Source organism: Danio aesculapii, chromosome 23 (genome assembly GCF_903798145.1).
Source record: "Danio aesculapii chromosome 23, fDanAes4.1, whole genome shotgun sequence".
In the NCBI taxonomy this organism is placed as follows: domain Eukaryota; kingdom Metazoa; phylum Chordata; class Actinopteri; order Cypriniformes; family Danionidae; genus Danio; species Danio aesculapii.
In genome coordinates this window covers 2184999-2209169 of record NC_079457.1, presented here as the reverse complement: position 1 = coordinate 2209169, position 24171 = coordinate 2184999, and the positions used below count along the sequence as shown (strand labels likewise).

At 36.7% G+C, this 24171-nt stretch overlaps 2 protein-coding genes across 2 annotated transcripts in view; one reads left to right on the top strand and one right to left on the bottom strand.

Moving 5' to 3' along the window:
• cntrob (centrobin, centrosomal BRCA2 interacting protein) overlaps window positions 1–5758 on the top strand; it is a 36448-nt gene extending 30690 nt beyond the window's left edge. The window contains 6 exon segments of the mRNA XM_056449844.1: window positions 840–965; window positions 3828–3975; window positions 4082–4166; window positions 4506–4658; window positions 5064–5620; window positions 5623–5758. Of these exon segments, the coding sequence (XP_056305819.1) occupies window positions 840–965; window positions 3828–3975; window positions 4082–4166; window positions 4506–4658; window positions 5064–5620; window positions 5623–5673 (1120 nt within the window). The 3' untranslated portion in view covers window positions 5674–5758.
• Window positions 5759–16817: 11059 nt separating this feature from the next.
• On the bottom strand, window positions 16818–19925 carry si:ch1073-228j22.2 (SPRY domain-containing SOCS box protein 2). Its single transcript, XM_056449846.1, is given in 3 exon segments — window positions 16818–16962; window positions 16964–17081; window positions 19250–19925. Coding segments are annotated over 3 exon segments (909 nt in total). The 3' UTR covers window positions 16818–16847.
• Window positions 19926–24171: the final 4246 nt, after the last annotated feature.

Genomic DNA, 24171 nt, shown 5'->3' with positions numbered 1-24171 from the left:
CTTTGTTGTTTTTACTTTCTTGTAAGCGCTTTGGGTTTTAGAAAAGCGCGTTATAAATAAAATATATTATTATTATTATTATTGAGTGGGCAAAATAAAATAAAACATCAGTATTTTTTAGTAAGTGTATTTTTTTTTTTTGCTTTTCTTCTTGCCATATTAAAAAATATAATGGTAGAGCAACACATGTTCTGCTGTCATTAATATTTACTTTAATAGGTAGAACTGTCCGAGATATGAACAAAAGCAAGTGATGCACCAAAGTTTGATTTAAAAAATCTTGAATGGTTATAAAAATCTTTATAATCATTATAATAAATGATAATAAATAATTAGTCTTCAGTAATCTTCAGTGATATAATGATATGATCTAGTTCCAGAAACTTTCTACTTCTCTGTTTATCCGCCTGATTTTACAGTCTGTTTCTTTTGACCGCCTCCTGTCATTTAAAAGAATATCTCAGTGGTGAACGCTTCAAGTTTAAAAGCCTCGTCTGTTTAGTGAGGTGCGCGATGCGGCGCCAGACGAAAGTATAAATCAGCTTTAAGATGTTTGTTTGTTTGTTTGTTTCTGTAGTTCAGTGGTGCATCTAACCTGTCTTCAGTACTGTTCAATTTAAATACATTTATTTTACCACTAATTCTGTGATTTAGCATTTTCTCTTTATGTGTTTTGCGTGTTTTTGATATTGTGATATAGCTCTTAAATTTAATACTTAATGCTCTTAAAAAGTCTTAAATTTGACATTATAATATCTGCAGAAACCCTGTGTTTGGATCAAAGGAAACTCCAAATGAATCCGTGCATGTGTGTCTCTGTGTGTGTGTGTGTGTTTCAGGAAGCAGCTGCTGGATCTGAGTGCGCGGCAGGAGCGAGAGCTAGCGGCTCAGCTGGATCAGTGCAGAACGCAGTTACAGGAGAGAGACGACAAACTGCAGCATCTCACACTCACTTACCAGCACAGGTACAGCTCACACTGACAGCTGCTGTTAGCATTACAGACACTGCCACAGATACCAGCAGTTAAACTGGAACTACTATCATTAGTGCTCTTTCACACCGAATGCATCTTTGCTTCTAAACACACATAGTGTAGTGTGAGGTTCACATGATGCAATATGAACGTGATGTAATATTGACAGTAATGGAGCCATTAGCAATAGGAAAACAATATGTTATGAGAAGCGCTTCTCTGGACACAGCCACAGTGAGCGGCTCCTCCGTCATCATATAACTATCAATAAAACCGCTGTCATGCCAACCGTCTACTTTAAACAGAGGCTCACTATTGCCCAACCTCCGAGCTCTTTTGATTGGTCAACTGCTTTTGGAGCTGACAGTGATAAGCTGGCTGTAATGGTCAAACATGTCCGTCCAGCACATGTTTACATTGAAAAACAATAAAAAAGTAGCATATAGACCCTTTTCACAATGACGTCACTTCACTTCCCCTATCAACAACGCAGTGTATTTACTTCTGGTTTACCTTTGAATGATTGGGAGACTTCTCTGAAAAAGTTAAAACTAAAAATATGAACATTACACGATCTGATTTAAGACTATTAAAGTGTTGTGCATGTGTCCAAATGTTTCTCTTCCAATACCGAGCTGCTTATTGAGTTTGAAAATGATTAAGGTATTAAGAATAGGAAAAAGCTATTGCTTATCAAGGAAAGTATATGTTAACAACAAAACATCAGTAAATAGTGATATTCCACCTGCTTTACTGAGCTGAAGTTACTTTTATATTCACATTGGGTCATTTCTGAACAATGACAGCCTGTGATGCGCTCCCTATATTGTTCACTGCTACTCTGAATATTCACTCTGAAATAGCATGTCAGTATGGCTCAGTAATGAGTGTAATTCCTGCACACTGCCGACCAAACGCTGAGCATACAGTAGTGGCTTTAGGACAAAGCATGTGAGACCAGTGATCCACATGCATGAAATAATGCACATTATGACGAGTTCTGCTCCACAACTGAAACATGCTCGATATAATACAGTTTTCATTGGGAATTGTAGTATTATAAAGTACTGTAAGGTGTTTTAACTGGCGAATCACATGGTCTAGTGGGTCTCTGTCATCTGTAATTTGCATGTTCATGACATCAGGAGGCATTGCTTTGGACGGCAGGCGAGAGACTGTTTCAAAGATATTATGCTAACCTACTGCACCTTTAACAGCGATAGATAATATCATTATAAAAACTTTTTTGAATAAAAAATATCTCTCAATTCCACTGTTCTCGACTGTTTGGCGCCATCTTGTGACTGAACAATAATATAAGTAGGATAGTGTAGGCTGCATTCAGCTGTTTTTTTCAGTCTTAAACAGCAGCTACAGATGATAAACCTGTCAGGATTTATTCCGCAAGAACAACTGTTATCCCTTCTCATTATTATAAATGTGGTCACAGTTATTGATAAAGTCACTGTTATAGTTAGTTGAAACCTGAAGTTTACATTCACTCTAAAAAAAGGAGCGTAACCATTGTTTTAAAAATGTCTGATGATAAATCAGACTAAACGTTTACTCTTTTAGGTCTGTTAGGATGACCTAAATCATTTGCATTTGATAAATGCCAGAATTTTTTAGATAATTTTTAAATTAATTTCTACACAGTCAAAAGTTTACACGCATTTCCTTGGGATTTTTTTTTTTTTTAGCTTTGCTTTTAAACTGTATAACTTTGGTCAGATGTTTTGGGTCTTCTTCCACAAGCTTCTCACTATAGTATGACAGAATTTTGTCCCATTCCTTCTGACAGAATTGGTGTAACTGAGTCAGATTTGTAGGCTGTCTTGCTCTCACAAGCTTTATCAACTCTGCCCACAAATTCTCTATAGGATTAAGATCAGGGCTTTGTGATGGCCACTCCAAAACATTCACTCTGATGTCCTTAAAGCACATTTGAACTAATTTGGCAGTATGCTTAGGGTCTTGGTCTGTTTGGAAGACTCATTTGTGGCCAAGTTTTAATTTCCTGGCTGATGTCTTGAGATGTTGCTTCAGTATTTCTACATAATGTTCTTTCTTCATGATGCCATCTATGCTGTGAAGTGGACCAGTCCCTCCTGCAGCAAAACAGCCCCACAACATGATGCTGCCGCCCCCATACTTCACAGTTGGGATGGTGTTCTTAGGCTTGTAAGCTTTCCCCTTTGTCCTCCAAATGTAACACTGGTCATTATGGCCAAACAGTTCAATCTCAGTTTCATCAGACCACAGCACATGTCTCCAAACATTAGCCTTTTGCCCAGTGTAATTTAGCTAATTGTGATCTGGCTTTGTTGTTGATTTCTGTTGTTTTTCCCATGTTTTCACACAAGGAAGCAGTGTGAGGTTTTCCTTAAATACTATTCTACAGTTGTGCCTCCAATTAACTCAAATGATGTCAATTAGCCAATCAGAAACTTCCAAAACCTTGACATCATCATCTGAGCCTTTTCAGAGGCAGAATAATCTTATTATATGTAAACTTTTGACTTTCAAGAAAAGTTATTTCTCAAAAAATCTATGATTTATATTTGAGAAATATAACAATTTCTCAAAAAATCTATTGCTTATTATTGTGCTATTAAGCAGAACAGAATTAAATTTGATAATCCTAACTTACCTAAAAGAGAAAAGGTTTAATCACATTAGCATCTGACTTCTTTAAATGGTTATGTGCCTTTTTATAGAGTGTATGGAAACTTCTGCTTTCAACTGTATAATGTATGTTATAGTTATCATTACTGTTGAAATGATTAACTGAATATTAATTTAGCTATTAATTTAAGTTTAACCCCAAATATGTGTGTGTATGTTGGTGTTTAGACTGTCGGAGATGCAGGAGCAGCTGGATTCCATGGCAGCGACTAAAAAGAAGCTAGAATCACAGAGGGAGGAGCTTGTGTCTCGTCTTCAGGGAATGATGCGCTCTCATTGGGCCGAGGCTTTACAGCTGCTGACCAATCAGGAGAAGGTACAGCAGTCATTGACTAATAATCGTTATAATTCATTCAGTGTTTATAGTTCATTTAAAACTTGTGTGTGTGTGTGTGTGTCTGTGTGTGTGTGTGCGCGCGCAGATGGATAGTTTTTTATCACCTGTCCATCAGTGGGAAACGTCCAGAATCTCTTCTTCTCCTCCTAAGAGTGACCCACACGTATCAGGTGATCAGACTATCTGTGCTTGTGCTTTTATTTATTCAGCAGATATTGATCTGTATGAATGCTCACACATCACATACTGTCATTTGTGTGTGTCTCTAATATATGATAATAATATGTTGTGTGTGTGTGTGTGTGTGTGTGTGTGTGTGTGTATGTGTATGTATGTGTGTGTATGTGTATGTGTATGTGTATGTGTATGTGTGTGTGTGTGTGTGTGTGTGTGTGTGTGTGTGTGTGTGTGTGTGTATGTGTATGTGTGTGTGTATGTGTATGTATGTGTGTGTGTATGTGTGTGTGTGTATGTGTGTGTGTGTTTATATATGTGTGTATGTTGAGCAGCTCCGCAGGCTGTGGTTCTGCATCTGTCCAGAGAGAAGGAGCAGCAGTGGAGAACACACCGAGAGCTGAACTCACTGCTGGAGTCTGCAGAGATCAACTGCAGCAGCACATTCAGCCCACTGGAGCCACAGATGGACAACACTGAGCTCACATGTACACACTCACACATACAAATGCTCATACGCACATACAAACATGCATACTCACACACGCCCATTTACACACATACTTACATAAACACATACACTCACTCATGTTTGTTTTTATCACTCGATCTCACACACACACATTTCACACATACACACTTTCACACAAATTAGCTCAGACATACAAACAGTCATAATCACACACACACACACACACACACTCTCTCTCTGACATAGCTCATTCACACACACACACACACTCAGACATATATTTGAAATAATATTTAAATTGTACAACTTTAATTGATTTTGATGGAATTTTATTTATTTTACTTCATTTCAAAAGATTTTAATCCATGTTTAATTCATTTTAATGCCATTTAATTTCCCTGTGTGTGTGTGTTTGCTGTAGCGCTCAGTGACTGCAGTGCATTGTGGGTCAGGCCGATGTTCACAATTGATGAATCCATGAAAGAGAAGAGTGAGGAGAGGAGAGAAACTCAGTCAAACCTGAAGCACAATCTGAATTACAGTCAGTGTGAACCCAAGCTGAAACAGAGCCACGCCCCCTCAGACGCATGGACCAATCACAGCTCGACTGCAGATAGTGTGTTGGGCAGGGGTGGGGCTTCTGTACTGAAACAGAGCCACGCCCCCTCAGACGCATGGACTAATCACAGCTCGACTGCAGATAGTGGGCTGGACAGGGGCGGAGTTTCCGCACTGAAACAGATCCACGTCCCTTCAGACGCATGGACTAATCACAGCTCAACTGCAGATAATTTGCAGGGCAGGGGCGGAACTTCTATACTGAAACACAGCCACACCCCCTCAGACGCATTGACCAATCACAGCTCGACTTCAGATAGTGGGATGAGCAGGGGCAGGGCTTCTGTACTGAAACAGAGCCACACCCCTACAGACACATGGACCAATAACAGCTCAGCTCCGGAAAGTGGGCTGGGCAGGGGTGGAACTTCTGTACTGAAACACAGCCACACCCCATCAGACATATGGACTAATCACAGCTCAACTGCAGATAGTGGCAGGGGCGGGGCCTACAGGAGTGGTTCTGAGAAGGCTCCGCCTGTTCAAGATGAAGCTCCGCCCAGCATGATCAGAGTTTCTGAAGATCGACAGAGTGAGCTGCAGTATTATGTGTCGAAGGTACAACACACACACACACACACGTCTGGTTTACTTTTTTTGAAGAAAATGTGTTTGTAAAAGTTATTGTCTGAACAGCAGCAGGTGAAATTGAGTGCTTATTCATTTGTTTATTTATTAGTTTTATTATTTTTATATATTTTTATTGACCGTTTATTTAATAAGACAATTATTTCAAAAAGATTTTAAAAAATGTCATTGTTCTTACATGCATAAGCAAATAAAATTCATTCTTATATTGTACATATGAAGAGTTCAGATGCTAAAGCCGCTAAACGCCACTTCCGCCCAAAAATGAGCTAATGACACTGAGTGAATGCTTTAGGCACGTAGTACATGTTCAACAAATAGATTTATTCTATTTAATCATCTAAATCACAGCGTCAGCGCATTCAGAAATAACAGTTTGTTTGCAAAAGCCGCTAAACGACACCTGCCTTTGACAGCAAAAGCCACTATCTCCTGACAACCAATCAGAAGATGCGAATCGAATCATATGTTTTGATTTGTTTTTGCGCGCTGATAGCCGGCTTTTATGAGGAGACTGTTTTATTCCGCTTCCGATTCTAAAAGATGGAGTTTAATGAACTGCATGAGCCTGTCTGATTGTCAGTGAAGGGCAAATGAAAACATCCCTTATCTCAAAACTCTGTGCATTATAAGAAAAAGAAAACACTGTACAGTGGGAAGTGTAGCATACATTCATAATGCGCTTTTGTGCAGCACTGCTACTTTGAATGAGTCCGATTTACTATACATTAAACGACAACTGTGTTTCACGAAAGACAGAGTTAAGATGTTGTTCTTTTATAACGTGGTGCTGTGAGGATAAACAAGAGACCAAGACCTTGAGTATGGTGAGAATGAATGAATGAATCAATGACAGCTTCTAATATTGTGTGAGACACATCCCGCTTTTTGCCCAGTAGCCTACCTTGTGTTTTATTTGCTAATTGAAGCTATTTTTTAAGATAAATATAATATATAAAACTATACATTATTTATATTACTTCACATTACCTACACTTCTGATAAGCTTTTTATATTAATGGACAATGCACAGATATGGATGTTTCACAATGTGTTTACACTACATTATTTGAATCTACCAAGCTTAGTTTACAATGTTTACAATGTTTACAGTGTTTACATTGCTCTACTTACATTAAATCTAAATCCTAAATATCAGAAATGACAACAGATTGTTAAGATTTAATTAATGTCAGTTTTAATGTTATTGATTAATGCACTTACTTGACAGATTTCATTCATTCATTTTCCTTCTGCTTGTTCCCTCGTTTATCACAGCGGAATGAACCGCCACTTACCTGACAGATTTATATATTTTAATTTCAGGTGTTTTATGTTTGGTAAAATAATTTCTAATTGCATCTTTAGTCATGTTTTAACTCATTACCCTGTCTTGTCCTGATAGGTGGATTTAGAGGTTTTTGCAGAAAAAGCAGAAGTGGATTTAGCTGGTTTTGATGCAAAAGAAAATCTACCTTGTTAAAAACCAAAGAATTGTCTAAAGTGACATTTTGGAAAAACTGTATTTTATTCACCAGCTAATAACCTTATCATCATCTATAAAATTAACCTTCTGAACCTAATCAGAGGAGCCTGATAGAAAATGCTCATTTACAAGAAAAGAGGTTGATGGATGTAGAGGGTTTTGCATCTGAACTCTTCATATGTATTATAACAGGCTGTGGGGTCTTAAAAAGTATTAAAAGTTGATAAATCGATTTAGAGAATATTAAAGCCCTTAAAATAAGGCATCTTAAATGCTGTTTCCTGAGGTGTTACATTTCGTATTGTGTTTTCATTATATATGTATATTTGTCCAGGGAGATTTTTGTTAAAAGAGAGATTAATCATTGTGTAATGGTGTTCTGTGTACACTACCTGATGAAAGTCTTGTCATCAATCCCAGTTGTAAGAGCAACAGATAATAACTTGACTTCTAGTTGTCAGAAGGTGAATTTCTCTGATGAATCATCTGTTGATCTGCATCCCAATCATCACAAATACTGCAGAAGACCTACTGGAACCAGCATGGAGCCAAGATTCTCACAGAAATCAGTCAAGCTTGGTGAAGGAAAAATCATGGTTTGGGGTCACATTCAGTATGGGGGTGTGCGAGAGATCTGCAGAGTGAATGGCAACATCAACAGCCTGAGGTATCAAGACTTTTGTGCTGCCCATTACATTACAAACCACAGGAGAGGGCAAATTCTCCAGCAGGATAGCGCTCCTTCTCATACTTCAGCCTCCACATCAAAGCTCCTGAAATCAAAGAAGGTCAAGGTGCTCCAGGATTGGCCAGCCCAGTCACCAGACATGAACATTATTGAGCATGTCTGCGGTAAGATGAAGTAGGAGGCATTTAAGATGAACACAAAGAATCTTGATGAACTCTGGGAGTCCTGCAAGGCTTTCTTTGCCATTCCAGATGACTTTATTAATCAGTGATTTGAGTCATGTCAGAGATGTATGGATGCAGTCCTCCAAGCTCATGATGGAGTCAGACACAATATTCATTCTGTTTCCACTGCAGCATGAGCACATATTCTATACTGGACATTATTCCTGTTCAGTCACAAGACTTTTGTCTAAGCAGAGTCAGAGCTTACTGTCCTAATGAAATCAGTCAAAATCAAGACATGATCAGATTTTATTGTGGTAAAATAAGTGTAATCTAGAGGCCTTTACCTTTCATATGAGCCACTTCTGATACCAAATGATCAACTAGAAGTCAAGATATTATAGGTTGTTCCTAAAACTTGGATAGGTGACAAGACTTTTGTCAGGTAGTGTAGTTTATTTCTTAATCCCGCTGGTTTTGTTGTCATTAACAGACACTGATGTCCTTCATACTCGCTTCTTTTTCGTTCTTCATTTGGGGCAAAATAAAGAGTCAAGTGATGTGTGTTGGATTTTTCTCCACGTAACTAAAACCAAAAGAATGATTGTGAATTTGCCCTTTTTATTCATCAAACTCAGAGCACAACTAACACCGTTTACATTTGCTGTCTTACAATAAATATATAGTAAATACAAGTTAGAGTCGCTGACGTGACTGGCTAAATCTGGCGACCAGCTCTTAAAATGTATGGAAAGAGTCTTAAAAAGGGTCTCGATTACCTCCACAAATCCTGTAAATACCCTGATGCCAAAAACGAATATTAATTCTGCTAATTAATATTTGATCTCAGTTTATTCTTAGTTTCAGCTAGTTTTAGATTTTCATTTATTGTGATTTATTTATATTTTAAATTGTTTTCTGACCAATAGTTTTAGGTTTTGTCTACTAAAATAATCTTGCCTCTCACACACTCACATGTGTGTGTTTTCAGCTGCTGGAACGCTCCCCCGGTGAGCCGCTGGACGAGCCAATCAGAGAGCAGCGCAGTGAGTCAGCTGACGCGTCTGTCCAGGGTCACATGACTGACCTGAGATCAAACCTGCAGCAGAAGCCAGAGCAACACGACAAACAAGAGGTGCGCACAGTTCGGTCACCCGTCAAATGAAAAATTGGCGGCGCGGTGACTTAGTGGTTAGTACTGTCACCTCACAGCAAGAAGGTCGCTGGTTCGAGTGCCGGCTGGATCAATTGGCATTTCTGTGTGGAGTTTGCATGTTCTTCCCGTGTTGGCGTGGGTTTCCTCTGGGTGCTCCGGTTTCCCCCACAGTCCAAACACATGCGCTATAGGGGAATTGATTAACTAAATTGGCCGTAGTTTGTGTGTGTGTGTGTGAATGAGTGTGTATGGGTGTTTCCCAGTACGGGGTTGTGGCTGGAAGGGCATCCACTGTGTAAAAGTTGGCGGTTCATTACCCTGTGGTGACCCCTGATGAATAAAGGGACTAAGCTGGAAAGGAAAATGAATGAAATTGAAAATTAATTGGAATTGACAATGCTTCTAATGGAAATGCAGCCATTACTCTAAATCTCCCAAACATCACAGAGTTGGTAACACTTTACAATACGCTTGTCTTAGCTAATGCATTTACTAACAGGAACAAACAATACATTAATTAGAGTGTTCGTTCGTGCTAGTTAATGAAGTGGAAAACATGGCTACTGTTGTCGCCGTACTGTCGTTATTCATTTTAATGTATAGTCCTATTAGATGCAGCCTGAGACCACAGAAATAATACTGTACTGCAACATAATTCAGTATTTACTGCTTTTGTTCCATAACAAAGTAATATTAGTAAGTTTATAATGTCTTTAAGTCATTTTTATAATTGATTATTGTAGTCAACGCTATTTTTAACAGTATTTTACATTATTTAGCATCCCTGTTATAAAGATTATTACTATTGATATTATTATTCATAGTTTATTATGTTATTTAACAGACTCCCTAGTTTTTCACGATTTCTTGTGATTTCGCAATAAAAATGACAGATTTTGTGGAGGTAATTCCCAGAAACTTGTGGACAATTTTATGATTTTAAAATATGATATATATATCCGTATCATATATTACGATCCGTATGTACAATTCAGAAAAAAGCAATTAGACTCATAGAAAATGTGGGGTATTTGGAGAATACAAATCCTTTATTTTCTAAATGAAAGATACTTCAGTTCAATGATTTGGTTAAATTTAAAACAGCACAATTTATGTTTAAAGCTAGGATTAAACTACTTCCAAAATGCATACAAACGTTTTTCGAAGAACGACGAGGGGGATATAATCTGAGAGAAGAACTCAATTTTAGGAGGTTGAAAACAAGAACGACTTTAAAAAGTTTGTGTATGTCTGTCTGTGGTGTAAAACTATGCAACAGTCTAGATCTGACTCTCAAACAATGTCAGGATAATAATCCATTTAAAAAGTTGTATAAATATATATTATTAAATGAGTATAACGATGAAGGTGATTGAAAAGGTATAAAAAGAGAAAGGTATGATGAAATTTTAATTAATGGTTACCTGCAGTACTAGGTTTTTAGTTTTTTTCTCTGGGTTTATGTTAGAAGGTATACGGGTACAAATGGAACCAAACATATAGTTTGTCAGATATGCCAAAAGGATAGAATGTGTTCATGTGAAAGGAAGAGATAAGTAAAGGAAGAGATAAGTTTAAGTAATAGACGAATAATGTATGTGGTAATGGGGTGGGAAAATAATAAGCTTGTGCTTCATCCCACTCCATTTTCGACCATGTTGAAATGTATTTTTTGTCAATGATATTTTATGTATGATACTTTGTTCGAAAATAAATAAATCAAATCAAATATTTATATATATATATACAGTATATATATACATTGTGTGTATATATATATATATATATATATATATATATATATATATATATATATATATATATATATATATATATATATATATATATATATATATATATATATATATATATATATATATATATATACCATATTAGGTAGTAGGGCTGTGCAATTAATCGAAAATTCGATTTTGGCTTCTAACGATTATGAAAAAGCATTAATCAAGATAAATGATTATTGCATCATATACCGCCCCTTTCCAGTTGTACACATTTGTTGCTCTGCAAAGCTCAGATTCATGTGAAAATGACCAAAAGCATGTGCTGTAATGTAACATTTGCAGCACAGGATGCGCATCAATCAGTCGAATCATTCATGTTTTTAAAAGTGCGAATGAGAGCGCATGCTGTTGTGTCATCTTAATGTGAGAGCGCATGCTGTTGGAAAATAACTATATATATACAGTTAAAGTCAGAATTATTAGCCCTCCTGAATTATTAGGGACCCTTTCCCCCCAATTTCTGTTTAATGCAAAGATTTATTTTCAGCACATTTCTAAACACAACAGATTTAATACCTCATCTCTAATAACTGATTTCTGTTATCTTTGCTGTGATGCACATAATATTTGACTAGATATTTCTCAAGAGACTAGTATTCAGATTAAAGTGATTCAAAGGCTTAATTAGGCTAATTAGGCAAGTCATGTATAACAGTAGTTTCTTCTGCAGACAATCAAATATATATATATTGCTTAAGAGGGCTAATAATATTGACCTTAAAATAGGTTTCAAAATATTTAAAGCTGCTTTTATTCTAGCCAAAATAAAACAAATAAGCCTTTGTTTATATTATAGACTAAAACAATATTATAGTAAATACTGTGAAAATTGCTCTGTTAAACATAATTTGGGAAATATGAAATATATATAAAAAAAAAAAATTCACAATTTTGACTTGAACTGATAATCGTTTTCAATAATCGTGATTATGATTTTTCCCAAAATCAAGCAGCCCTAGGTAGCCTACTATGGCAGGTGTGCACTCTGACACAATGACACAAATAGCTTCTTTATTTTGGTCTCTTGGTAAGAACAGATCTAAAACAGATCTAAAATATGGATTAAGCCTAAGTAAAGCTGTATAAACTCTCAGATTTCACTCCCCGGAGCATCAGACATCATGTACGTCACTCAGGACCGAAACTCTATCTGAGTACTTTATCAGTCTCGGTGCTACATTATAAAAGACAGTAGTATAGATAAGCTCTGACGTTAACGGTACTGCTATCGGTATTGGAGAATTATTGCTGAATAAACTTTATTTACAGTAGCATAATTTAACTGCCCGGCCTTTTCTAATTTGCAATATTTGATATTCGTCGGCAATCTCACATGAGAAATCTCGAGTTTCCACGTCAACATAAAAGCCTTCACAGTTCTCGGCTGTGCGCGCACTCAGCGGAGGCTCGCACTAAGCGCACACGCATAGCTCGCGACAGACACACACACACAGCTCGTAAGCTTGCGGAGTCACCCAAACGCATATGGTTTGAAATTAGATGATTTATTAGATTATTTGCATTTTTTGCGATTTATTTTGCGTTTTATTAAAAATTTTGCAAGATCGTAAAAATTTTACTTTTTGTTGATTTTGCGTTGGATTCAGCGATCACAGAAAAACCAAGGGGTCTGATTTAAGTTATTCTAATAACATTCACAGTTTTCAGTAGAGTAGTATTAGTACAGTTGTAGTAATTTTTAGGCATTTTTTAGTTTTCGATGATTTAATAGTGTTGTAATAAGATTAGTTTTCCACATTTTGATGTTAAACGACTGTAAATCTTTCATCTAAAAGCATTTTTCCTCTGAAATTTGTCTGTGACGTCACATGTGAGGGTGGTGATGTCATCAGTGTTTGACATGACCTCATATACGCCAGTTGTCAGTCACATGACCTGTACAGCTGATCTGATTGGCCAGTGTTTGAGAAGGCGCGTGTGTGTGTGTGTGTTTCAGGTGTGTGTTTCGTCTCAGCGTGGTCCGTCTCGATCTGTGCAGAGCAGAAAGTCGGTGAACCGCAGAGGAGGATCTCAGAGAGTCTGGAGATGAAGATGATGAAGATATGCTTTCCATTTTAATCTCTTATTTATGTCTGCTTATGATATTGGAAATAAAACACAAAACTCTTAAATCACCTTCAGTTTTTCTTTCAGGTCTAAAGTAAGTGTGTATGCGTGTGTGTGTGTGTGCGAGTGCATTGATTGTTGGTAAATTGGTAATGCTGGGTGATATGATTAACATCTCATTATGATATGCAAGTCATCTCTTGTCCTTATAATAATTATATATATATAAGTATATGTGTTTACAATTTTCTACAAATTCTGTTAACATTATATACATTATTTATATATATATATATATATATATATATATATATATATATATATATACACACACACAGTTGAAGTCAGAATTATTAGCCCCCCTGTTTATTTTTTCCCCAATTTCTGTTTAACAGAGAGCAGATTCCTAGTTAGCCTAATTAACCTAGTTAAGCCTTTAAATGTCACTTTAAGCTGTATAGAAGTGTCTTGAAGAATATCTAGTCTAACAGAAATTGGGGGAAAAAATAAACAGGGGGGCTAATAATTCTGACTTCAACTGTATATATATATATATATATATATATATATATAATCTACAGAATGGAGTCTTGTGGAATCTTTTAAAATTTGTTTAATTTTAGCTTTATATATATATATATATATGTGTATATATATATGTATATATATTTTAATATCTTTAATTAAAAAAAAAAAAAAAATATATATATATATATATATATATATATATATTTAAATATCCTTAATTTAAAATACTTTCTTACAAGTTTTACCTGTTCACTTTCACCGTGAGTAGACATCGATTATATTATTAATTCATGTCAATTGAAGGTGATTTTGATTTTTTTTTATTAAATCTTAATAATTATATTAGCATGTTTTATTATTAATTGAAGGTTATTGTAAAAAAACAGTGTATAATTTGTGATGTAAAATCTGTATTTTCTGAATGGGTGGTGCTGCGGTGGCACTTTTAATAAACAATAACAGTGTAAATCAACACAAAACAAATGGCAAGTCTTTATATTAATTGAATACAATAACAAGAACTGTGAGACTCAAACCAAACCTTTTTATTATGCAGGATTTAATGCAACCTGATCATGCTGTCAAAGTTTATGATATACTGCTTTTGAAGGAAGTCTCTTCTTAATCAACGCCATATTTAATTCAATAAATTCAATAAAATCATTAAATTTAAAAATCCTTCAATAAAATAATTTACACGATCCTTCAGAAATCATTATTCTGTAACCACAAATTATCACTAATTGTTTATTAAAGGATGCATTCAGCTGATTAAAAATGACCGTAAAGACATTTATAACCAAAAAAAGTCGATTTTCCATCAAAATATGAAGCAGCGCAACACTTTTCAACATTGATGATAATCCGAAATGATTTTGACCACATTTTTGATCAAATGCAGCAGCATTGGTGAAAGTTCAATAGATTACAAACCACAAAACAACATCGCGAACACATCTGCAAACATATTACAACAGGAAATAAATGAGATAAATTAATGACATTAAATATGTAAAAATACATCTGAAATAGAAAGAAAGCGTGTTTAGCGTAAATAAATAATAAATGAATGACATTTATGCTTCAGATCTTGCTCTAAGATACTGTTTATCGCTCTATCGCTCCATGTATCTCTCCTTTTTTTGTGTGTGGACATGAAACACTACACCAGGGGTCACCAAACTTGTTCCTGGAGGGCCGGTGTCCTGCAGACCCTAATCAAACACACCTGAACAAGCTAATCAAGGTCTTACTAGGTGTATTTAAAATACCCAGGCAGCTGTGCTGAGGCAAGTTGGAGCTAAACCCTGCTGAAACACCGGCCCTCCTGGACCGAGATTGGTGACCCCTGCAGTATGCACTTTATTAAAAGTGCATAGGTGGCGCTATTGAGCCGTTTTTGACATTACAGAGTTCTGAAACCCATATCAGATATCAAATTTCACCACTTCTGATGTATCTGCAAATTTTGATGAGGTTTTCATGAGCTCTTAAAGTGCGACTTACTCTGAACAAGAAAAGCAGCTGAATAATAATAGTGTTGGGGGGTACACATTACAGGTAATTATATGACTTTTCTAAGTAACCAGTAACGTAATGCATTATTTAAAATGTTAACCCTGCTGAAAAATCCAGCTTAAACCAGCCTATGCTGGTTGGCTGGTTTTAGCTGGTTGACCAGCCTGGTTTTAGAGGGGTTTTGGCCATTTCCAGTCTGGTTTCCAGTTATTTCCAGCCTGGTCTTAGCTGGTCAGGCTGGAAAATTACCAGCTAAATCCAGCTAAAAACCAGCCTGACCAGCCTGGTTTAAGCTGGACATAGCTGGTTTTGGCTGGGCTCCCAGCCTGCCTAGGCTGGTCAAGCTGGTTTTAGCTGGTCATCTCCCAGCCTGACCAGCTAAGACCAGGCTGGAAATGGCCAAAACCCCTCTAAAACCAGCCAACCAGCCTAGGCTGGTTTAAGGTGGATTTTTCAGTAGGGAACTAATAATATTTGAGTTACTATGTAAAAATGTGCTTTTTTTAGTTGAATTGATTTAGCTTAAAAAAATAAATTACTGAATTAAAATTAACGTACATCAATGAGAGAATGCAGAAACAGACCAACCAAGATGGCTCTGGCTTACATTTTCTGCCATTTTCATTATTCTGGACACATGAAGAAAAGCAAAAGTGGATTATAGTCTCAATACACACTGATTACTGCACTAATAAGACTGAAAATACAAGAGTAGCAAACACATCTCTTTAAATGTTCATTAACCCGTATATACAGCATGTAGAGCTCTGGGCTCAGAAGATAACACTGTCCTAAATGATTATTTTGATGTGTTTTAAAGGGAAATGAAGGTGATACAGTGTGTTGTTAATAGCCGAGCTACTGTATAAAAAGTAAACAAGACAAAAAAAACCCTGCAAGTTCTGAAAGAGATAAAAAAAAAAGTCAGATGTAATGCATTACTGACCATAAAAAGTAACCCGGTAACAAGTTACTTTATCTGAGAGTAATTCAACATTGTAATGCATTACTTTCAAGAGTAACACTGATTGATGATAATGGCAATAATAAACGCAGAAATTCCTAAGTGGTCCCGCTCTGGTCCTGGTAAAACTGCGGTAAATGAGGTAAAGCATGAGGGAGTAGACATTTCTGCTCATTCGCACACACCCTGGGCATATACTGTGTAGTTATAGTGAACTCCATACTGCTGAGTGGGCTTGACAAACCACCACACTCCTTCCTCTCTTATGCACTTTGTCAGAAACACTTCCGTGTTTCTGTTTGTACAGACAGCTCTTTTATTTATTTATTTTTACACTTTGTACTTTTATTCTGCCGAAAAAAACTGCTTAAACCAGCCTAGGCTGATCAAGCTGGTTTTAGCTGGTCATTTTCCAGCCTGACCAGCTAAAACCAGCCTGGAAATGGCCAAAACCCCTCTAAAACCAGGCTGGTCGACCAGCTAAAACCAGCCAACCAGCCTAGGCTGGTTTAAGCTGGATTTTTCAGCAGGGAGCTGCCATCTATATTGAAAGTCTTTAACTAGTTTAAATTAGCTTTTTTTTTCCTAACTTCAATTCTCCACAATTTAGATTGTATTATTATTAATCATGTCATTGTTATTGTTTGTGCAAGTATTTCACTGCAGATCATATTGCGCATATGACTGACCGATAACATTTGAGTTTGTGTGTGTTTAGATGTGTTCTTGTGGTGTGTGTGTGTCCTGCAGGAGGCGCTGTAGAGCTGAAGGCAAGGAGCGTGTGTGGTTTTGGGGCCCGTGGAGTCTGAGAGCCCTACGTGCAGAGAGACGACTGAGAGCCTGAAGAGCAGGTACGTCACCTGAGGAACACACACACATACAGTTAGTCAGAATTATTAGCCCCCCTTGAATTTGTTTTTCTTTTTTAAATATTTCCTAAATGATGTTTAACAGATTCAGGAAATTTTCACAGTATGTCTGATAATATATTTTCTTCTGGAGAAAGTCTTATTTGTTTTATTTCAGCTTGAATAAAAGCAGTTTTTAATTTCTTAAACACCATTTTAAGGTCAATATTATTAGCCCCTTTAAGCTATATATTTTTTCAATAGTCTACAGAACAAACCATCATTATACAATAACTCGCCTAATTACCCTAACCTGCCTAGTTAACCTAATTAACCTAGTTAAGCCTTTAAATGTCACTTTAAGCTGTATAGAAGTGTCTTGAAGAATATCTAGTCTAATATTATTTACTGTCATCATGACAAAGAGAAAATAAATCAGTTATTAGAGATGAGTTATTAACACTATTATGATTAGAAATGTGTTGAAGAAATCTGCTCTCTGTTAAACAGAAATTGGGGAAAAAATCAACAGGGGGGCTAATAAATCTGACTTTAACTGTACACAAACACACCCTGATCAATGAATTTCTACACTGATAAAATAATCACAAAAAGTGAAGACAACAAATATTTTTATTTTGCTTTAATCCAGGGGTGGGGAACCTAAGGCTCGGGGGCCACATGTGGCTCTTTCACCACAAACATGTGGCTCTCCAGCTGTCTCTCTTCAGTAATATTTTAAAGTTTAAAGCTGTGACTAGAAATCAGTTTCCTATTGAAAATACAATTAAAATTCCCTTTATATCACATTTTTACAGCAAAATAAATAAAAACTCAGTTGACAATAAATGGACATTTCAACTAATGCTCATGTGTGGCGCTGTGGTTTAACTTGAATTGTGACTCTAATTCATTTATGAGTGGCGAGAGCAAAAGAAAATAATATTCTATAAAAATTCTATTATTTTTGAGTTGTTCATGGACATAAATGAAGGTTTTGTTTATAAATAAATTAACAAAATATATATTTAAAAAGAGGTTTTGTTATTTACACCCCCCCCCCCCCCCCCCCCCCCAATGGCTCTTTAAAAAAATGCATTTGATTAATAAAAAAATCTGAAATGGCTCTTTGCTGAAATAAGGATCCCGACCCCTGCTTTATTCTAATTATTTAATCAGTAAATTTTAATAATTAAAGATATACAAAGTTTATCTTAATATTTTACTCTGTTTGATTGATGTAAGCAACCCAGGCTCATTCTGAAAACGTACCTCCACGGTCGTTTCTGTAGACCGCGAAATACGTCCCGGCGGCACGTTTTTCTGCAGTTTTTGTTTTCGCGATTTCACCAGAGGTCGCCGTGTACGCTTTTCGAGATCTCAAATTTCCCTCGCGGGTGCCATTTGCGCCTGCTGTTCTCACGTAAACCCACCAGAGGCCGCTGTCGACTCACTTTTAGACAGACTTTCTGACTGACTGAGCGAACGATCAGCTGACCCACCCTCCTCCTTCCCTAAACCCAACCAGTTTTATCGATTGACCCGCCCACCCACTTCCCTAAACCCAACCAACACGTTTCAAAAGCAATCCAAAAGAATAAAAGCCCTCGTCTGATTTTTTTTTTTTACCACGTTTTCGGATTTTACCACGTCCTCACCCTGCTATTCACTTGTTTGTTTTATATTTTGGATTCTGTTTCACCTGCTTTCTGGAACCGCTCTTCACCGGACTCGAACCCCCGTCTTCGTGGTCAACTCCTCTCTGCATCTCAAATCCGCCGACGTACGCGGCATGCTAACGAAACAAACTGGTTGCAGCCGGAATGCCGTCCATACGGAGGTAAGCGGTCAGCTGGTAAGCGCGAAAAGGAACGGCGTCACACCGCCCCGTAGAGTTCGTTTAAAGAAATGAAATGCAGCCATGCGTACCTTCGGCTACGTAATTCGCTGTCTCCAGAAACGTCTGCAGGGCTACGTTTTCACAATGAGCCTGTGTTGGATGTAAGTTACTGTAGATATCTAGAAAAGTTAATTTGATTCAACTTAAAAATTCAAGGTAGCAGGAATGTTTGTTTAGTGTTTGTTTCCACGTGCAGCTGTCTGAATATTCAGCATGTTGCCTGTGTAGTCAGTGAGATGCACACTAGTAAGTATGCACTGTTAGTAAAGCTCAGACTCACGTGTGGTGCCGCACAGATAGCGTATGCAAATCTCAGCTCCACCCCAAACGCAGCTCACTGCAGGGAAAAGCTCCACCCCTTTGGGCAGGTCCTGGAAGGCCACGCCCAAATAGCAGTTGTCCGCCACATATCCCAGCGTCCCCGCATCTGCATCCACCACCAATAACACACGATCTGGCACGCTCAAAACACCTGTGGCTCCGCCTCCTGGGTAACTCCTCCCCTCCTTCCCATCATGCCACAGCTGATTGGTTGAGAGCTCCCAGCCCCAGGAGCATGAGTCTCCACCTATCAGTGCTTTATATCCGGACGCCTGCAGGGGGGATTTATGAGTGGACACTCCCAGGAGGGCGTGGCTTCCTCTTTGTTGCCCCTCCCACTTCACCTCCCATATATGGAGGCCTGTTGATATGCCGACCGCAGCCCGGGCCGCATCACTGCTCTGCTCCACATGTCCGCGATACACTCGGACGCCTGACGCACACACCTGTAGGTTAGGAGACAGGTGTGTCGGACTCCACTGCGATCGAGGGTTTCCGGGAGCAACAGGAGGCGTATCTAAAAGCACAGCGAGCCGAATGGGCGGAGTCACAGAATACGGAGTGAATGCTGATGAGGGTTGATGGTGATTTTTGGGATGGCCGTCCTTCAGCCAGCAGCACAGTGTCAGACCCATCCAATCAGATCGCAGGAATTGCGCAATATGATCAACTTCCTGTTTTAACACACAGAATAATCAGAACACTAAAAATGCTGGGTTACTTCAACCCAATTCTGGGTGTTTATTTATTTATTTATTCATGGACATCACAATTACACTGGACAAACCAAATGCATTTGCTTAAGTGTTTTAGCATATAATAGGGACTGACCCAACTCCTGGGTACATTTTTTGAATTGTAAATTATTAATTCATAGCTTAGTTCCTTTATTAATCAGGGGTCACCACAGCGGAATGAACCGCCAACTTATCCAGCATATGTTTTACACAGCGGATGCCCTTCCAGCTGCAACCAATCACGGGGAAACACCCATACACACTCATTCACACTCATACACTACGGACAATTTAGCTTACCCAATTCCCCTATAGCGCATGTGTTTGGACTGTGGGGGAAACCGGAGCACCCAGAGGAAACCCACGCCAACACAGGGAGAACATGCAAACTCCACACAGAAACACCAACTAACCCAGCCGAGGCTCGAATCAGTGACCTTCTTGCTGTGAGGCGATCGTGCTACCCACTGCGCCACCATGGGTTCATTTTAAATTTTAATTATAAATCAATAGGACCAAATTTAACCCATTGTTTGGGATAGTCCATATATTTTACCCAATTTGGGTTTAATTTTATTAATGACCCAGCATTTGTATACTTCTATTTAGATCAGAGATGCCCAAAGTAGGGCGTCGCGGTGGCGCAGTTGGTAGCACGATCGCCTTATTAACAAGTCAATTATTTTATTTTAATGACCTACTCATTTTTAAAATATATACACTGTTGAAGTCAGAATTATTCGCCCCCTTGAATTAGTAGCCACCCTATTTATTTTTTCCCCCAATTTCTGTTTAACGGAGAGCAGATTTCTTCAACACATTTCTAATCATAATAGTGTTAATAACTCATCTCTAATAACTGATTTATTTTCTCTTTGTCATGATGACAGTAAATAATATTAGACTAGATATTCTTCAAGACACTTCTATACAGCTTAAAGTGACATTTAAAGGATTAACTAGGTTAATTAGGTTAACTAGGCAGGTTAGGGTAATTAGGCAAGTTATTGTATAATGATGGTTTGTTCTGTAGACTATTGAAAAAATATATAGCTTAAATGGGCTAATAATATTGACCTTAAAATGGTGTTTAATAAATTAAAAACTGCTTTTATTCTAGCCGAAATAAAACAAATAAGACTTTCTCCAGAAGAAAAAATATTATCAGACATAGTGTGAAAAGTAGGGGGTTTGATTCTGATTTTAACTGTATATCAATATATGTTTTAACCATTATACAGGCCAAACATTCTATATGGATGCAGTGTAAACTAGTGATCTTTTCCAAGGCATTTATTAATAGGCAGTCTAAAATAATTACAATTCTAATATTGATTATATAATATTAAAACATTGCTAATTAAAAGAGATATTATGAGATTATGTATATATATATATATATATATATATAGTTAAAGTCAGAATTATTAGCCCCCCTTTTAATTTTTTTTCATTTTCAAATATTTCCCTAATGATGTTGAACAGATTCAGGAAATGTTCACAGTATGTCTGATAATATTTTTTCTTCTGGAGAAAGTCTGATTTGTTTTATTTCTGCTAGAATAAAAGCAGTTTTTAATTTCTTAAACACCATTTTAAGGTCAATATTATTAGCCCCTTTAAGCTATATATTTTTTCGATAGTCTGCAGAACAAACCATCGTTATACAATAACTTGCCTAATTCCCCTAACCTGCCTAGTTAACCTAATTAACCTAGTTAATCCTTTAAATGTCACTTTAAGCTGTATAGAAGTGTCTTGAAGAATATCTAGTCTAATATTATTTACTGTCATCATGACAAAGAGAAAATAAATCAGTTATTAGAGATGAGTTATTAACACTATTATGATTAGAAATGTGTTGAAGAAATCTGCTCTCCGTTAAACAGAAATTGGTGAAAAAATAAACTGGAGGGCTAATAATTCTGACTTCAACTGTACATTATGTCTATTTTTTATTTGGCTGTTCTCTGGTGTCACTCGAGGAACGTGTCTATTGTGATTTAATTGTTAAGATGAAGATTAATGCTTTTAATATTATATTGTAATTAATTTCTTATATTAAAGCAGGGTCTTAGAGTCTTGAAGTTACTTACATTTTCTAAATAAATAAATTGTCAGGCTTAAAAGTCTTAAATTCACTGAAATATTGTCTTGTAGGTCTTAAGTCATTTTTAAAAAGTCTTACATTTCTTTTCAATGAAAAGCAACGCGGGCCAACATTCATCAAATCTCCAACAATACAACTCAATAAAACCTTTATCAAAACTCTATTTATTTACCAATATATATTAATTATCCTCCTTGCAATAGAATTTGTTTCAATGTTCTGCATGCATTTATAGACCATCTGGTGAGGACACTGACCCAAACAAACTGTTGTCCATACAACACATAATTAGTTCAATTTAGTTTTTAAAGCTTGTCAGTTTTTTAAAGAAGAAAAGTAATGTTGATTTTATTTATTATTATTTATTTATAAAACTAGTTTGCTTGTTTTGACACATCTGAAATATGTGGCTGAGAAATAGCTCATTTCAATATTTTCGACGAGGCAAGTAACATCAGAATAAAATCATTAGCATTTAGCCCAGTCTGAAACGTCATTTATAATGGTCTTGAATCTTAAATGTGAATCGAAGCCCTGTAAAACGTGAATAAAGTCACCGTGAGTTGTGCTTACCGTGAGTGCGCGCGTCGAATCCGCTCCGTTTGTCCGTTGATCTCGCATTTAAACGTCAATTATCTCCCGTGACGTCATCGCGCGGCCGTCAGATCAAGGGCGCTCGCGACCATGACGCCGCCTCGGACGCGCTGACGTCTGTCCTTAGAACATTTACCATGGTATGGAATAAAATCACTGTCATTAATATTTCGTGCGTAAATAAAATTCACGCATCCGTAATTATAAAATCGTAAAGGAAAAAGGAGCGTACTCGTAATTTTACGAGGGTACAATTTCAAAATCTGCGATTAGAACAGACACAGATACGACATTTTGTTTTTCTGTTTGTTTATGACTGATAAATTTACGATGGGTGTACTTTACAAACACGAATTACAGTTTCTCCACGGACACGAAGTTCTGATTACGAGTACGAATCAAACAGCGAGACTTCGCTGTCAAAATTACGTCACCACTTCCACAGGCATTAATAAACAAGCGAGAGTCATCGATCATAACGGCGCGCCTGCTGGACGTTCGAGCTTACACACACCGTCTCAGATAAGATTTCTGTTATTCCCTCTTTGAGAAATGTCCGTCATGAGCTGTAATAAAGGTTGAGACTTAATGAGGTCCTATTTCGCTGTGTTTCTTGGACATTTTACTGAATCAAAATTAAGAACGGGCCGAGGATAGAGAGCTAGCATAATGTGAGTTAACGTTACAGGCAGCGAGCGCAGAGTTTCTCAGTGAATCTCTTAACTATAACATGACATATGTTGATTAAGTCACCTATTTTAACTGTTTAAATAACTCTCAAATACTCTAAGATCACCAGAGAACACAAATTAAATTAGACAGATTTATCCAGTATAGGTAGATAAATCAAAGAAAAGTTTTACTCTTATCAATTAATTAACTTTAAATAAACCAGAATAAGCAAAATATAATGTGGTAATTAAACAATCACCAATATAGAACAAACACACACGGAAAGAGAGAAACACACAGAATAGTATAAGGCTAAATGGTAATATAAATGTTTATGGTAATAGTTTATTAATTATAGTAATACAATATAATGTAACTAACAGTTTAATCAAGTAATATAACAAACAGATAATAACAATTAACATAACAAACATTTATATCAATAGTTACTAATACCTTACTTTGTACAAATTTAAATATAATATAAAAATATATATCTGATCATGTCATCTCCTCTCCATACATCAATGAGGGGCTTAATTATTCAGCTTTCAGATGACATACAGGTCTGCTTTTGTGGTCCGGGGTCACCTATTTAACATTTATTTATTTTGATTCATAGTCTCATAAATATGTTTAACGTTACAAACTTCTGGTGAGCACAAACCCTCAATTATTTAAACTGCCTTTTGCTGATATCTTCATTACATAATAAATCAATATTCGATCTGGCTTTAAAAAAGGTGACTTGATCAACAGATGTCCTGT